The sequence below is a fragment of the Petaurus breviceps genome, unplaced genomic scaffold (assembly GCF_028583685.1).
Source record: "Petaurus breviceps papuanus isolate PSGF00001 unplaced genomic scaffold, PetGlider_PUasm1.0 175, whole genome shotgun sequence".
Lineage (NCBI taxonomy): Eukaryota > Metazoa > Chordata > Mammalia > Diprotodontia > Petauridae > Petaurus > Petaurus breviceps.
In genome coordinates this window covers 25,003,717-25,021,464 of record NW_027185764.1, presented here as the reverse complement: position 1 = coordinate 25,021,464, position 17,748 = coordinate 25,003,717, and the positions used below count along the sequence as shown (strand labels likewise).

General features: G+C 41.0%; 1 protein-coding gene across 1 annotated transcript in view; it reads left to right on the top strand.

The window, feature by feature from the left end:
• VWA3A (von Willebrand factor A domain containing 3A) overlaps positions 1-17,748 on the top strand; it is a 70,356-nt gene that overhangs the window by 36,118 nt on the left and 16,490 nt on the right. The window contains 14 exon segments of the mRNA XM_069085362.1: positions 156-294; positions 416-519; positions 1,018-1,098; positions 2,683-2,817; positions 2,819-2,844; positions 4,064-4,183; positions 6,121-6,195; positions 6,457-6,601; positions 7,552-7,747; positions 10,807-10,877; positions 12,609-12,761; positions 14,501-14,591; positions 15,037-15,147; positions 16,102-16,199. Coding sequence (XP_068941463.1) covers positions 156-294; positions 416-519; positions 1,018-1,098; positions 2,683-2,817; positions 2,819-2,844; positions 4,064-4,183; positions 6,121-6,195; positions 6,457-6,601; positions 7,552-7,747; positions 10,807-10,877; positions 12,609-12,761; positions 14,501-14,591; positions 15,037-15,147; positions 16,102-16,199 — 1,545 coding nt within the window.

Here is a 17,748-nt window from a genome sequence, read left to right as displayed (position 1 = left end):
GGTTGGGAGAGTTGTGGTTACCTTAGAGATTTAGCAAATAAGGTTTCTAGGTCTCCTAGTAGTTGCCAGTCTAGTGGTTGAGGACTCGTGGATTTTTAAAGTTCCTCCTAGTTCTAAAATTGTTTGACTCTATAATATTTTTATGTTCAATTTAGATTTCTGCAGAATTTACAAAATTGCCCATATCCAGCTTCTTACCCAAGCCACCAAAGCATGAGGGCCCCCTCAAAATTAAAATCCCAAACTTCTTGACCAGAACCTCTGCAGACTGGCTGAAGACAAATGGATTGAAAGGTATTTTCCTCAGGGAGTGGAAATAAATAATTAAATGCTACCCATTAGAACTTGGTAAAAACACACACATATATACACATATGTATATATACATATACATACATACATGCTGTCTTTACAGCCAAGAAGTTAAGCCTTTACCAAGTTTTGGCTCCTAATGCATTCTCTCCCGTGGAAGAATTTGTGCCTATTCTCCAGAAAACAGTATCTTCAACTCTCCATGAGGTAATTCAAGACATCCAGAATATATAAATGGAAATAATACTGCACCTGATAGAAAGCATGGGTTCAAATCTTGACTCTGCTTCTCACTATATGTGTGACCTTGGATAAATCATTTAAATTCTTTGTACCTCAGTTTCTTCATCTGTAAAAGATGAGAAGCAGACTAAGATGATCTCTTAATTTTCCTTCCAACTCTAAATCTAGCAAACTTTTTTTATGGAGGATAGTGTGTTCCATTTCATTTCACTGTTTGTCCCTCCAACATGTAGAAAAGCATCCAAAAAGAGCACCCTTTTTGGTAACTAGATGTTATCTATTTTATCAATCTGTCTCCCAAGTACCCCTTCGCTGCTGATCCCAGGGAAGGTGAGGACATGGCAGTGGTTGCTACAACCTTAAATATAGTTGCAATTCATTTTCCTGCTCAGCATGATACCAAGAGGCCAGGGCTCAAGTAAGACTTGACCCCATTTTCTTATACTGTTCTCCTGCCTGCAGAAAGCAATGATGCAATTTGAATGGCATGATGGAACTATGAAGAATATCCATGTGGACCCACCCCTTCTGTATGACTATCAGGTCAGTGATTGGCTTTTGACCTGATCTTCACACACACACACACACACACACACACACACACAGAGGTTGTTGTATTTATCCTTCATTCTCTTTCTCTTTTTTTCCGCTTTTTAGAAGGGGAAGATAGGGCAATTGGGGTTAAGTGACTTACACGGCTAGTTTTTGTGTTAAGTGTCTGAGGCTGGATTTTAACTCAGGTCCTCCTGACTGCAGGGCTGGTGCTCTATTCACTGCGCCACCTAGCCACCCCTTTTTATCCTTCATTCTCAAAGAGAACCATGCCATCAGGGAGACGATGACATGACTTGCAATTGACTTTGATTTAAGGGAAGGAGGGCTGTGCAAGGTCACCAGCCTCACTTTCTCCTCCAGAGCCATCTGGGTCCAGTGGCCAGATATCCATCAGGATGACTGGAGATGACCCCGGATGTAATGGAAGACCCTGGCCCTTTTACGCTAAGGTCTTTTCAGTTTCTCACTCTGAGTGAGTTAATTCTTATTCAGTGAATAGGCCTCTGTAAGAAGTGAATTAAGGGATGGCCCCTTTAATTAAAAAAAAAAATCAAACTGGGAGAGGAAGACTGTTAGGGTCGCTTGTCAAAAGAGAAATAGTTACTATTTACCATTTACACACGTATATACACACCCAGTGTAGGAAGAGTAGGAGAAGGCAGACAGGGGAAGAATAGAAAACACTGGTAGAAATCCCTTATGTAAATGCTTCTGTGCCTCGCAGATAGAGTCCTTCAAACTGTTTTCACCAACTTCTTATAGGGACCAGGAACTTCCCAGAAAATGCCTTTTGGTCCCATGACCTATGTTGCCATATTTCTAGTTGTTGAAATAGAAAAGTTTCCCCATTGCCTTTATCTGTCTTTTTTTTAATTCAAGGCCAACTTACCCAACTTTCCCATGTAAGTGACTCAGTGCATAGAACACTGGGCCTAGAGTCAGGAAGACTTGAGTTAAAACCAGCCTTAGACATTTACTGGTCATATGACTCTGGGCAAGTATTTACCTGCTGTCTGCTTCAGTTTCCTCGTTTGTAAAATGGAGGAAATAATAACACCTATTTTTCAGGGTTGCTGTGAAGGTAATATTTGTAAAGCACTTAACCCAGCGTCTGGTACATATTAGGTGCCATGGAGTAGTAGCAGTGGTAGTAGCAGTGGTAATAGCTGTTATTTATATCGTGTTTCCTATGTGCCAGCACTGTGCTTAGCACTTTACAGTTACCCTGGAAGGTGGGCAATATTATTATCACCATTTTTACAGATGAGGAAACTGAGGCAAAGAGATTAAATAAGCCGCCCAAAGCCATTTAGCTAGTAATTGTCTGAGGTCTGATTTGAATTCAGGTCTTCCTGACTTCAGAACCAGCATTCTACCCACTGTGTCATGGACTGCTTATTCCCTTCCCTCCCTTTCTCCAATTTTGTTGTTGTTACTGTTATCATGGCACAATACCTGGAACCTGACTGGGGAGTCCTCTGACCTGCCTAGTACTTACTCCTCCTCCCCCCAAATCCCTTAGTTTGCCTTCCTTGGGAAGCAGCTGCTCATTGAGTCTATCTGACCTTGTAGAAGCAGCTCAGCAATGCCATCCGGGTGTACGAGAGACGGATCGAGTGGCTTTCCATCTCCAGCAGAAGAATCTGGGGCACAGTCTGTGAAAAAAGGTATTTTCTCCTATGTGGTTCCCTGTCTCCTTCACTATGTTTTCTGTTACACAGCACTTCATACATGGCGAATGCTCATTAAACTCTTCATTAGCAATATTATTAGTGGTAGTCAACACTTTCGTCATAGGGCATCTGGGTGGTGCATTAGAGAGAGCATCAGGCCTGGAGTCAGGAGGACCTGAGCTCACTTTCAAGCCTCAGACACTTCCTTGCTGTGTGACCCTGGGCAAGTCACTTCACCCTGTTTGCCTCAGTTTCCTCATCTGTAAAATGAGCTGGAGAAGGAGATGGCAAAGCACTCCAGCATCTCTGCCAAGAAAACCCCCAGTGAGGTCACAGAGAGTCAGATAGGACTGAAGCAACCAAATAAGAACAATACCTTTATCAGGGGTTCTTAACCTGGAGTCCGTAGATAGGTTCAGGGGTCTATGGACTTGTATGAGGGAAAAAAATTCATACAAATGACAGACAAAAAGTCTTGACCCCTGATACAGAACAAGGATAGGAAACTTCTCTAGTTCTGAGAATCAATAGTGAGCCTAAGCACTCCTTCATAGAGGGCACTAGGCCTAAGGTAAGGTAAGTAAGGGGAGGAGAAAGCAGGGAAAATGTAAAAGTGAAAATGAAAAAAAAGATAAGGTGTAGGTGAATGGAAGAGAGGATTAGGGGGGGAAGAAAAGAAAGGCACATATATGTATGTATGTACATATGTGTGTATGTATGTATATGTATATAAATGTCCCAAACTGCCTTCTCCAGGACTTAATACATCCCCTTTTCTCCCTTGATGTCTGTCTGCCTCAGTTTCCTCATCTGTGAAATGGAGATTACATTAGCACCTGCCTCCCAGGATTGTTGTGAGGATAAAATGAGATGATATTTGCAAAGTGCTTTTGCAAACCTTAAGACACCTTATAAATGGTAGTTATTATTTTCATCATTATTGTTTCCCCCACGATGACTTTCAGTTTTAAGATCATTGACTCCTAGGGCTTTAAACCAAGGAAATGGAGATCAGTTTACTCATTTCCATGCTCTAACTATTTAGGTCAAAATGTTCCGTATTTTTGACTTCTGGAGGAAGAGATGCTACACCCTTCTCAGACCACTTTCTCTAGTATTCTCACCATACCTTTATTGGCTTCAAATTGTACAGATTTTGGACACTGCTGAGCTCAGCTAGTAAAATTCCTCCTGGAAAAAATTTTAAATAATAAAATGTAATAAAATAAACATTAGCTGCGAGATTCAGTTCTCCTTTTAAAGGTTGTGTTTCTTTTTAGGGTGGTTATACTGGTGGATATCTCAGTGACCAATTCCATGTACATTATTCATATCCAACATTCCTTAAGACTTCTGCTTGAGGAACAATTGTCAAACAAAGAGTGCTTCAACATCATTGCGTAAGCTTCTGATGATGGGAGTGGGGTTATATTCATTGGGAGGGAGTTTGTACAAAGACAGGTTACTAGCAGCAAGATGAGGGTAGTGATGGATATTAAAGCGACTTAAAGTCATTTGATGGCTATCACTTTATCTGATTTGGATGATCTCGGTTTTAGCTTTGAATAATTAAGTGGTTGCTGGAGTCCTTTGGGGCAATGGTGATAGGTGGCCCCAAAACACACCACTTGATCAACCAGGATAAAATGTAACTAAATCCCACAGCCCTGTTTGTTCTGATGACTCCTAGGCTGCTATATAAAAAAACAAACAAACAAACAAAAAAAGACACAGATGTTCTATAAGGTTCACACTCGCCTTGCTTCATAGGATCAGTTGTTCCAGACCATGAGTTCAAATAGAAAATATTTAAATCTCATAATATTGCAAAGACATGGTTGTCTGAATTCCTGCATTACCCTAGTTCTAACCCGTCTTAGTAAGATCTCATAGAAAAATCTCAATTAATTCAGCTGAAGAGTTGAATTTAGCTAAGACCTTTCCCCCAAGAAAAAAATCACAGAAAATCTATTTTTACTATGTTCTACTTTAATAAGAATGAAACAAATAATAGTGAAATAAGCTTGTGTCAGAGACTCGTTTTTCCCAAAAAGGTTATATCCCAGGGTAAGAATATATCCAGTCCAGTATCCTATACCTCCTACAGCTAGAGTGCTATAGAATGACTCCAAGATACCAGGTTATTCCCCTCCAAAATCATCTACTGTATTTACAAAGGCAAGGAAGCTGACTCATGGATTTTAGATTCTCAACGATAGTTAGCTAGACCCCCTCGTTCCCCTGTTAAACAAGTTTTATTCTGTGCGAATATGTGTTTCTATGCATGTGTGTTCACTTAAAGATATTTTAAGTGTGTGGTAGGAGTCGCTTTTCTTTTTTTTGTTCTATACCAGTTATTGCAGCTAGGTGGCGCAGTGGATAGAGTTCTGGGCCTGGAGTCAGGAGGAGGAGTTCAAATCCCTCTTCAGATACTTACTAGATGCATGACCTTGGGCAAATCACTTAACCTCTCTGTTCCTCAGTTTCCTCAGCTGTCAAATGGGGAAAATAATTGGACCTACCTCTCAGGGTTGTTGTGAGAGTCAAATGAGATATCTGTCAAGTGCTTAGTACAATGTCCAGCACATGGAGGGTGCTACATAAATGCTAGCTAGTATTATTATTTCTCTGTTAACCTACTTTAATACAAAACAAGCTCCAAAATTATTTGGAAAGGCTCCATAAGGTAGTGGATATCAAGCCATCCTCCTAACCAGAAAGACCTCTGCTCATGTTCTTCCTCTGACATATCATGGATGACCATAAGATGCAGAGGTGTTGACCTGAATTAGAAGAAGTCTCCTCACCCTGCAGTTCTCTATCATACCAGTAAAATCACTGATCCAACCTCTATCCTGATCATTTTAAGTAGATACCTACATTTTATTTCCCAAATGACCTTTGGCATGTTCCCCAAGAATCTCAAAAAATGGAGGCAATAATTGCTGTTCTGTCTATCTCATTGGGGTTTATTGTAAAGATTGTATGAGATAAAATATAGGAAAGGATGACTGATTTCATTGTTAGAGGGAGATCCCAGGTAAGGAAACTCCCTCTACAGGTGCAGTTTGGCACCTTCTCTGCAACGTATAGTCTTAGTTGTAGAGTCCAGAGCCCTGAGAAGTCCAGTGACTTTGTCCCAGGGCCATATAGCCAGCATGAGTTAGAATTGGGACCAGATTCTGGGTCTTCTGGGCTCTAAGGGTGACTATCTACTATGCAACACTACCTCTCAAATACATAGGAAAGCCCCTTATAGCAATATAAACAGAGATTATGGTGATTATAATCATGTTGATAGTAACGATGATGGTGATGATGATGATTCCCTTTGAAGGTTTGGAAGTATAGTTGAAAGCTGGAGACCTGAGATGGTTCCCTTAACCCAAGAGAACTTGCAGAGTGCCTGGCGGTAGGTGATAAGGAGAAAATATGTTACTCGTTTGTCCTTGGGATGCCCAAGCTAGAGTCATTGTTGTTTCAGTCTCTAACTTTGCCTGGCCATCTCTGTCATCCTCTAATAGGCATACAATGGAAAGCCACCTTCCCCAGACCCTCTTTTCCATCCTCCCTCTACCCACAAACATTTCTATTTTACCCTCAGATCCTCAATAACAATCATATCCTCTCAGCATCCCCCTCTGAATTCTGACTTTTCCCCTCATCCTTCCAGCTGGATCTTGTCCTTGAACTGCAAGGGCAGCAGAAATGTCCTCGGTGCTTTGAGGAAGGCAGTCGAAGTGGACTTCAAGGATAAAGACAAGTTCAATTCCCAAGGCATCTACATCTTCACTGGTGGAGTCCCTGATCAGGAAATGGTATGTAATAAAGAGTCCTTTAGACCCTCCAGGACTTATTTGTCAACAGGCCATTCTAAAGGTTACTACAGAATGGTGGCAAATGTCTCCTGAAATGATCAGGGATTTGTATAAATGAATCTAACTCCCCAGATTGGTGGCATTTACGACAAGGAAATCTCACTCACGATATAAGATCTGGCTTTCAAAGAAACCTCAGAAATAATTTTTGATACCAAGGGTCTAAATAGGTTCTTGAAAGAAGAATGTTCCACTGCACCTGATACAGTAGAAATTCTGGTCTTCTGGATGAAAAGGGAAAGCAGAAAGACAAGGAAAAGGAAAAGACTTTGCCTTCCTGGAACTTCTTCAGGTTTCTGGGAGTAAATCAGAGGCCAGGTCAATATTGCTTGCTTCTTCTGGAGCAATCCAGCTCCAGGCCTGGTTCAGTTATTGCTATAACAGAGGACAGGACAACAGAGCTTCTAGGCTGTAAGTGAGCCTACCCCTTTGTCCAGAAAATAGAAGAAATTAAAAGGGAAGTAGTATAGGGACAAATGAACCCAGCTGCTGGGCCAGACTGCCCAGATGCTTTCCAAAAGTGGAAGAGAAGAATGTGTTTTCCTTCTATTTCTCTTCCCATCATTTCAGCCAGGATGATGTAGAATTTCTTCTCTGGGATATGACTTTCCTGATGTCATCCTTGAAGAATTTCTGTTTGAGAGACCATCTATTCTGAATCCTTGTAGATTCTTCTCCAAGCATCCTTCCTCCCTCCCCAGGCACAGTAGGGTTTTTGGCAAGCCCCACTCACCTCTCTTCCACTTTGGTGTTGACCCCTTATTGATCATCTGGCATGAGCAATTCCATCTCCCTTCCTACCCTGTAGTAAGATGGGGCCGGGATATTAAAGTCCAAGCTTCAGGCACTCTGTAGCCGGTGAGCCCCCAGAGCTATTCATCTTCCCACAGCCTTTGGTCAGTGCCTACATCGCCGAGACCTGTAGGGGCTATGATCTGAGGATTCATGTTTGCCTGTTCCACATCAACGAGCTAGATGTGGATGGCACAGTCCCTGCCCGCTATGCCAACAGGACAGAAACTGCCTCTGCTTACAAGGAGGTCACTCATGCTTCCAATGGGAGATTCCACTGGTTTGGTGACACAGGTTAGTGAAGGTCTTGGCTACTTTCTTCTTTTTAGGGCAATTCCCTGCTTTCTTTTTTAAACTAATTAGTAATTAGACTATAACCTGTGCCTGACCAGAGAGGTGGCTTCATTCCTGAACAGTGATGCATTATAAATGCACATGTGAGTGAGACACCTCTCTTTAAAAATAAATAAATACATACATACATACAAAAAAACCCTCCTAGCATTGTCTACCAGAACTATTAGAAATACTTCCATGGTTATGTGCTTCTTGCACACATGTCCCTCATGTTGGGACCTAGAGAAGTTGGGGTCTTTTAGCTCTGGCAATAATACATCATGGCAGACTGAACCCAACAACTCACACTCTTGCGACTCTCTTTGAAAACAAGAATGTAAATTTCTTAGGCACACAAAATTACAATATACCCTGATCATGTGGAGGGAACCATTCATCATCAAAACAGGAATTGACTCAATCAGATAAACTGCTTTGCAGGTACTTAATTTTAACAACTTCTAAGAGTAACACACACCTGGAAGAGTAGATACATACACGAAAATGAGCCACTCCTACTCAGGCAAGGTAGGGGAGAGACAGCCCTGGGCTGCAGGCTGCATCTGTACTCAGCAATATCTCAACCAATCAGGAGTCACATCAACCTTTGATCTATGCAGTTTGAAGTCCAGAACTGCCCCTCCTTGACCATAACCAGCAGGAAGATATTACATAAAAGAGATGAAGAATGTTGAGGTTAATGAGAGGGAAATACTACACACATACAGCAGAGAGAACATGAGGAATGGATATGGAGGCTGCAGTTTGCAAGGAAAATTCCAGGGAGCCCAGATAGAACAGTAAAGTTAATTTTTTCTAAGTTCCCTTTGGCCCATTCCTGTTGAGGTGTGTTGAAACTCCTCATTAAGCAGAAAGAATGAGTCTCTGAAGCTTACAACCTTCAGAGAGAGAGAAAAAGAGAGAGGGAGAGAGAGGAGAGAGAAGAAGAAAGAGACAGAAAGAGAGAGAAAATTAGAAAATATGTATGTGTAGATATGTATGTGGACATGCATATATATATATATATCTACATACATATATATAGCTACATGCATATTGTGTGAATATAGATATAGATGTATACAGGGTGTCTGAAAAGTCATAATAAAGACTAAGACTTTTGAGATATCCTATAGGTGTGTGTATGCACAGAGAGAGAGAGAGAGATTCATGGATTACTTTCTGCCAAATTCTGACCTGTAAGTTATATAGGCTGAACTTGCAGTTTTTCTGGTTTAGTTTCTCTTCATCACATTTTGATCCTAGGTTGAATGTAGTCCCAGAATTGTCAGTTTATGCAATATGCCTTCATGATATCCAAGAGACAAAGTAGTCATTAGGTCTCTGTTCAGTCAGGTAAGGGTGTTCCCTTTTAAATGAGGAAAAAGAACGAATGTGTTTTTTCAGAAAAAAAAAATCTTGCCAATGCCTTCCTAAGCCCATTTTCTCTAATCCTTCCCATTATTCCTATATATCTAGCTGAGTCTAATTCAATTCTTAGACCATTTTTTTTAATGGTTTCAGTATGTCTTTCACAAACACTCCTTTAAGAAACATACCAACATGCCTCATATTTCACAGTATATTCCTGAGACATAAATACAACTTTTGTGATTTAAGTCCTAAAAAGGGAATAATCTCATGGAAAGATCCTAGAACCGGGAGTCAGACTTGGCTACCATATAACCTTAAGCAAGCTGATTAATCCTGGTGCCTCAATTTCTTCATGTATAAAATAGTAATTATCATATCTACCCTCCTCACATCCCAGGGTATGAAATGTTGGCATAAAATCACAGATGTGAGTGTAATTTGAAAACCATAAAGCCAAATTCAGATCTGGAAAAGACCTTAGAGATCATGTATGATCCTAAGACCTAATGTTTCATTTCATGGGTAAGGAATTGGAAACTCTGGGAGTATAAGCAACTGACCCAGGATCATGAAGCTAGTTAGTAACAGAGCTACAAACAGAAATCTAGGTCTGCTAACAATAATAGCACCTAATTTGTATAGCACCTAATATGTGCCAGGCACTTCACAAATGTCATTTCATTTGATCCACACAACAACCCTGCAGGATAGGTGCTGTTAGTATACCCATTTACAGATGAGGAAGTAGAGGCAGACATAGCTACCCAAAGTCACACAGCTAGGAAGTGTCTGAGGTCGGATTCGAATTCAGGCCTAGTGTTCTATCCACGGAGCCACCTAGCTGCCTCCTCTGCTCTTTCCATCCATATATTAAGTCAAAACACATGGAAAACATTATTATTAATATATTTTAATCATCATATCAATAATGATGTTGATATAATAGGACAGGGACTGGATCTGTGATTTTATTATTAGTCCAGGTCAGGATCTTCTCTGAAAACTTATGGCCTGTGTCATGCTTTTTATTTGTGTTTCTGGGCCATCTAGTTCCCAGCACATAGCAAGGATTTATTTTAATTATTATAATTATTAATACTTACTGATTAATAAGCTTGACTAAAACAGAGAAAAAGTACCCACAGTCATGCTTCCAGTATTTTGTCAAGGGTAAGACTTGAACTCAGGCATCCTTGCTTTGCCTTCCTATAGCCTTAGATATAATCCTGATAATAATTATAAGGAAAATTTGCTAAATAAAGGTCAATCATCTTATAAAGCAGATAATTAGATAAGCCTAACTTAAATTTTGCATAAATCTGGATCAGCATATATTGGGCTCCTTTTAAGGCAAGGTACAATTTGCCAAGACTTGAGGTTAGTTGTAGGATTTAGAGGTGGAATCAGGGCTTTGTTCTTAGTAGGGGGCGATAAGGTCTGGTAGGGAGAGCCTGAAATGGGGAGCCAGGATGTGCCATTTACCCCCTTCCTCCAAGCTACCAAAGAAAGCAGCTGTGATGATAGTTCATCTAGGTTCCAATGGGTCCCTGCAGAACACAAGCTTCTGTTATTTTAATTAACTCCTCTGGCATAGTTCTTACTTAAAACCAATTTCCCACAGTCACTTAGTGTTTGGCTTCCAGGCATCTTCGAGAGTGATGATATCCATACTATCGCCTTGGAGATGGAAAAGGCCATCAACTACTCCCAAAAGGTGCCTTCCTCTGCTACAATTACCTAATTACCTTCCTTCAGTAACAGGTTTTTCCCACTCTTTTCCCCTCCACCCCACCCCTACTCAAACACAGGGGCTTCCAGTGTGCAAAATCAATGAGAGCTTCTCTTTTTTCAATCCAGGTCTTTGGGATTATTTCAGGGTAAAGGGGGGTAAGGATATAGTTAGGACTGATCTTAAACAAAATTACAAGGGAACCTGGGCCTCTCCCTTCCTTGCTCCCTCCTTTCTTTCCTTCCTTCCTTCCTTCCTTCCTCTCCTTCCTCTTTCCTTCCTCCCTACCTTCCTTCCCTTGCCATTCTGTATCTATACCTATGTTGTTCCCCCCTGCCTAGGCTGTCTTACACCTTCTACCATTCCACCACCTTCTAAAAGTATATTTATCCTTTAAGGCCTAACTCTAATTCAAAATCTTCCATGATGCCCTCTCTGAACCTTTCCCCCTCCAACCATCCAGCCAGAAGTGATTTCTTTTTCCTTCACACTTCTATAGTACTTATTATCTGTACTATTTGTTTGGCATAGATATTGCTTTATATTGTAATTATTTATATAATTATCTCATTTTCCCTTAACAGCCCTAGTTCCTGGAGGGCCCAGACACTGTCTCATTCACCTTTTTATCCCCCCACAATATAAGCAAGCACAATGGCTCACACATAACTGCAGTGCCTGGTAAATTTTGAACAAAGAAGTGATTCTCAGGTCCCTTTCCCAGGCACCCCTTTTTCCAAATGGTGCCCTCCCAGTAGAATAAAATCCTTCTTTGCATCTTCTCTACCTTCCTTTCCTATACCTCATCAAAACATACCAACCTCATCTATTTCTCTTTGTCTCACTCTCTTCAGGTCCTTTGATTCAACTGGATCCAATAAGTGAATTTATGTCATCACTATTGGGCATTGGTTCCTTATTATATTAATCATTCTAGGTCTGATACCTCTGTTTTAATGGGGACCTTCAATATCTGACCTAGGAGGAATTTCAGGCCATTGGAAGAAGAAGCTCTAGGGCCAATGGACCTTTGGAAAATCTTCCAATCTGACCACAAAGACAACCTACTCTGTCTATGGGTTAATGAAGTTATAGAAGCCAAGGTTGCTATCTATGCTCCATTTGGGAAAAACAAAAACAATGTTGCTGTGATTAATATTAAGCAGTGACTACAAGGCAGTCCAATATTTCTAAAGGAAGGGCCTAGAGGGCCCACTTTCTTTTTTTTTTTTTTTGTAAGCAATCGCGGTTAAGTAACTTGCTCAAGGTTACATGGCCAATTATTTCTGGGTGTGGTGCTGAGTGTCTGAGCCCGGGATTCGATCTCCAGGTCGTCCCAACACTGGAGCCGGTACTCTTACTCGCTGAGCCACCTGGCCACCCCTAAGCAATTGGGGTTAAGTAACTTGCTCAAGGTTACACAGCCAGGTGTTTCTGGGTGGGTGCCAAGTGTCTGAGCCCGGGATTCGATCTTCTCCAGGTCTTCTCAACACTGGAGCCGGTGCTCTTACTCGCTGTGCTACCTGGCCGCCCCCAAGGGCCCACTTTCAATAAGTTCCCAAAGGCCCCATTACTTACAATAGGGCTTGTAGGGCCTGTGACTCTAATAGTCTAACGCATGCAGGTTCTCCACCACCACTATCCATGAACTGAACTTGTCCTTGATATTTAGACCAGACTACAAATTGACACTGACGTTACACTTCACCCTTTCAGTGTGCTTTGCTGGTAGCATCCCTCAAAAACCAGTCTGGAAGCCTGGCTGAAAGCCCACCGGTATCCAAAGAAGAGCCAAAGGTGTTCAAGGAAAAAAGTCAGCCTCGGAAACTTTGCTGCCCTAAGCCCACCACACTCTCGCAGGCCAGAATGGTTTGACTTCCCTTTATTAATAACAATGAGTTGTGTTGTTTTTTAGGCATGCCCAATTCTTCATTACCCCTTTTGGGGTTTTCTTGGCAGAGGTACTGGAATGGTTTGCCATCTTCTTCATTTTATAGATGAGGAACTGAGGCAAACAGGGTTGAATGACTTACCCAGGGTCACACAGCTAGTAAGTGTCTGAGGCCAGATTTGAACTCAGGAAGAGGAGTCTTTCTGACTCCAGGTCCAGTCCTCTATCCCCTACACCACCTAGCTACATAAACAATGAATACCTTTGTGTTTTACCTTGTCTCTTGATCATTCTGAGGATTTTGAAACAGCTGTGGCCAAGGGCACAGTCTAGGACCCAGGATAACGGATGAAAGTTGGGTAACCAAGAAATAATAACCAGCATCTCCATCTTACTAAAGGCCAGAATCCATAACAGCTCAAGTTTCAGGGGACGGTAAGGGGATGGCAGCACGTTGCCCACTGCTTGTCAGCTTGTTAGCTCAGGTAGACTGGGTCTGCAAAAGATGTCAAAGCTAATCTGAACCTGAACCTGATTCGGTTTGGTTTGCCTGGACTGGCTTTAGAGGATAGCGGTAGGGGAAGAGAGTTGGCACCTGGGATGGGCACCACTGTATTTAGTGGAAGTGAGGCAGTGGAGACTTTTCTATAAGAGTATCCAGGAGTTAATGTGAAGATATTTGTAGATCCTATATTTGATTGCATGCTGCCATGGCAGTGGGGGGGGGGGGGGGGGGAGAGGAGAGGGAGGGAGAGAAAAATTTAAACTCAAGGGACTGTGGAATTAAAAGTAAATAAACAAATTAAGAGTATCCAGGAACCAGAGGGAGCTGGGATGGACTGAAGGACTATAGCTGAACTTGTTAGGATCAGAAAGAGAAGGAAGGGGAAGAAGAAGCAGATGGTTTATTCTTCATCCTGGTGAAATCCACATAAAGTCACTTCCTCATCTTCACCATTAGAAAGGCATCTTATTGGGGGTTTTTTGGGTTTTTTTATTTTAATTTTTTTTGGAGGGGCAATTGGGGTTAAGTGACTTACCCAAGGTCACATGGCTAGTAAATGTTAAGTGTCTAAGGCTGGATTTGAACTCAGGTCCTCCTGACTCCAGGGCCAGTGCTCTATTCACTGCACCACCTAGCCACCCCTTTAAAAAAATTTTTTTAGGGCATCTATTTATTTGTGTATGTGTGTTACCTAACACATCTGAGTCCCCAGGGGGAAGCCTGGACCTTCCAAAAGACCCCAGAGCTGACAGCCTCTAGCAGAGCTTTGGAGTAGAAATAGGGAAATGAGACACATGCCCCTCCATTGTTTAACAATGATATTAATGTTTTAACATGACACTTTATTTAATGAGGCATCTGTCCCTGAAAAAATATGGCTACCATTCAGTCAATACTCAGTTCCATTCACACAGAAGTCTTCATACAGGAGTTTCATTCAGACTTCCAGCGTATTTCATCCTTTCCTTTCCCTGCCCTCTAAACACTTGTCCATAATTAAGAAAAAAAAATCCCACAGTCCTAGAACCTTTCTTTTATGATCTTGTCCAATAGTTACTGAGCCAAAGGCCTGGGCCCTCTCTCAAGATCTACCTTGCAAGGGTTATAGTAATAGGTTGAGAAAAAAGTTCTCAGGGGCTGGAATATTACTGGGATGCAGACAGCATAGAGACCAAGACATCTTTTCCAGCTAGCCTGACTTTTTTTTTTTAGCACAATAAAAGTGATCCTGACAAAGACAAGACTGTCTCCACAAAGAATTTGACATGGCACTCAAACACCAGCAAACCAGCCATCCTATCAGGTAAGAGAAGGTATAGGCTCTAGCATGTTTGGGAACTGGGGGAGAATGAAGAAAAAATATTTACATGAGGATCAGTTCTGTTAGCCAACAGCTCGATACAAAATCCAAACTAGGCGTAATACACAATCTATCAGAGCAGATGACCCAGACGCAGCTATTCAAAGAGTAACCTAATTTTGCCAGAAAATTATGGGACCTCCATATCACACTTCAAAAGACTCAGTGTAGATCTAATAGATATGTCACAGTCAATAGAAAGGGCCCTCTTAATTGCCTAAAGACTTCAAAGTCATACTAGAGTTTCATGGGTTGTGGTGACCAAGAACCAAGTCTTCCAATTCAGGGTGTAGCTTGGGATTTAAGAAGGAGTTAAGCTAGAAAACAACACAATGCTAATCAGCATGGCTTCCCTTATCTGAAATGGCAAATTTCTCTACTTTTCTAGGCCAACCAGTGAAAGATTGGGGTCCAAATAAGGGAAAGAAGAAGATCAAACTGGCAAAGAAAGGGCCAACCACATCTTTTTTATTTGTTATTGATCAAGGGAAAGATGCAGGTAAGCAAGTAACTAAACTCCAATTCTGGGCCCCAGAGTAAGACTATCTGAAATGGTCTCTTCTACTTGGTAGTCATAAAAGAAACATCTGTCCAGTGGAGGGGTCCTTTCTTTCCCAGGAGGCTGCATAGCAGTATTTTTGGAGCACATCTTTCCGTGGTTTGACATCTGATGGGACTGCAAAGACTATACTCTGAGGGGGGAAAGGTATCCAAAAGAGACAAAAATATATATTTGTATTAAAAAAAATCCTGTAGTCAGGAGGACTTCAGTTCAAATCTGGCCCCATACATGTACTAGCTGTGTGACCCTGGGCAAGTCACTTAACCCCAATTGCCCTGCCTTCCCCCCTCCAAAAAGCGAAAAATAAATAAATAAATAACTTCACATTTTAAAACCAAACTCAGGCTAGGCATGGTAGCTCATGCCTATATTCTATGCTACTGGGGAGGCTTAAGTTGGGGGTTTGAGTTCTGTGAGACAATAGGGTTGAAAGCCCTAATTTAGTAAGTAGGAGTTAAGCTAGAAGACAACATGGTGCTAACCAGCATGGCTTCCCCCATCTGAAATGGCGAAATGTTCTCCTTTTGTAGCCCAGCCAGTGAAACAGTAAGGTCCAAATAAGGTAAAGAAGATTAAACCACCAAAGAAAGAACAGACCGCATATTTTTCATTATTTGTTATTAACAAAGGGAAAGGTTCACCAGTATGGTAAACTGCCAGGTGTGGAGGGCCACCAGTCTGCTTAGAGAAGGCTGAACCAACCAAGGTCAGAATATGGAGCATGTTAAAGTTTCCATGCTGATCAGTATTGGGGTCAGCACATGAGTATTTCTATTTCCAGCCTGGGTACGAGATTAGAAAATCCATTCTCCCTAAAACAAAAACAAAACAAATCGAGAATTGGTGCCAAGAAGGGGTTACATATACTTGATGTAAACGTCTTTCTTCTAGATGCAGCACCAAAGAAAACTCCATCGATAAAGGCTGCTAAAAAACCTGTATCTTCCACTGAGTTTCCCCAGAAAGATGACATTTCCTCAACTGCAGAGGTATTAAGTTATCCATACAAATAAACATCTCCTGAACAATGGTTCAGAATACAGCAGCTAGGTGGTAGCAGCTAGAGTGCTAGACCTAAAGTCAGGAAACCCTGAGTTCAAATCTGTCCTCATATAGTTACTAGCTGTGTGAACCTGGGCAAGTCACTTAACACTGTTTGCCTCAGTTTCCTCATCTGTAAAATGAGCTGAAGAGGGAAATGGCCAACCACTCCAGTATCCTTACCCAAATATGATCACAAAAGGTCAGACACAACTGAACAATGAAAACAACAAAGAACAATGGTTCCTCTCAATTAAATTAGTACTCTTAATCTTTTTTAGCACAAAGACCCTTCTTTAAACATCTAATAAAATGTTGAGGACCTTCATATGATATTGTGGTAATTCTTCTATTAGTGTCCACTGATTAACAAAATATGTGAGAGAGCATAATTCTTTTAAATAAATTTGTACTTCATTTATTACAGCAGTATTTACATACCTTTGGGGGGAAAAACATATACATAAGACATTAGTCCATAGAAGTTATATTTGCTTATTTATTATACTCTATTCTTATAACTATTTTATTGGAGCTATCTAAAAATCAAAGTGGTGAAGCTTGATATGCACATGGATTTATGGAGTTCTGCCAGGAATGGTCCACAAAGGGCCCACCGGTCACGGATTAAGAGCTCAAAAGCTCCATGAATGAGTTGGTTTCTTTAATTTTTCTTTCAATTAATAAAAGTCTAATTTTCCTCCCCTCCCACCTCTCGTCTCCACAGGAAAAAAAAAGAAAAACAAAACTCTTGCAATAAATAAGATAGTCCAGCAAAACAAATTCCTGTATTGGCCATGTCCAAAAAATTTATGTCTTGTGCTACACTCTGAGTCTATGACTTCTCTGTTAGAAGATGAGTATCATCCCTCATTGTCAGCCCTATAGAATCATGATTGGTCATTGTATTGATCAAAGTTCTGCAGTTTTTCAGAGCTGTCTGTCTTTATAGCATTCTTATTGCATATGCTGTTCTCCTGGTCCTGCTCTCTTCACTCTGCATTACTTCTTAATATCTTTTCAGGTTTCATTGAAAGCATCCCTTTTGTTATTTTTTTCAGCACTCCATTAAAGCAATTTGGAACTATGCCCAGAAAATTACCAAACTGTCCCTTTGACTCAGCTATCCCACTAGGCCTCTACCCCCAAAGAAAAAAAAATAAAAGTATCTGTATGTATAAAAATATTGCAGCTCTTTTCATCAAAAATTGGAAACTTAAGGGGATGCCTTCCTACTGAGGAATGGCTAAACAATGAAGCATATGAATCTAATGGAATATCATTGTGCTATAAGAGATGACGAAATGGAATTTCAAAGAAAACTAGAAAGACTTTTACATGTCATCATGGAATGAAGTGAGCAGAACCAGGAGAACATTGTGTGTAGAAACAATATTCTAAAGACAAATAGCGATAACTACACTATAGAGAAACACAACTTCCAAGTTGGAGAATTCTGATCAATGCAATGATAAGGCTGGAGTCCAAAAAAAATGA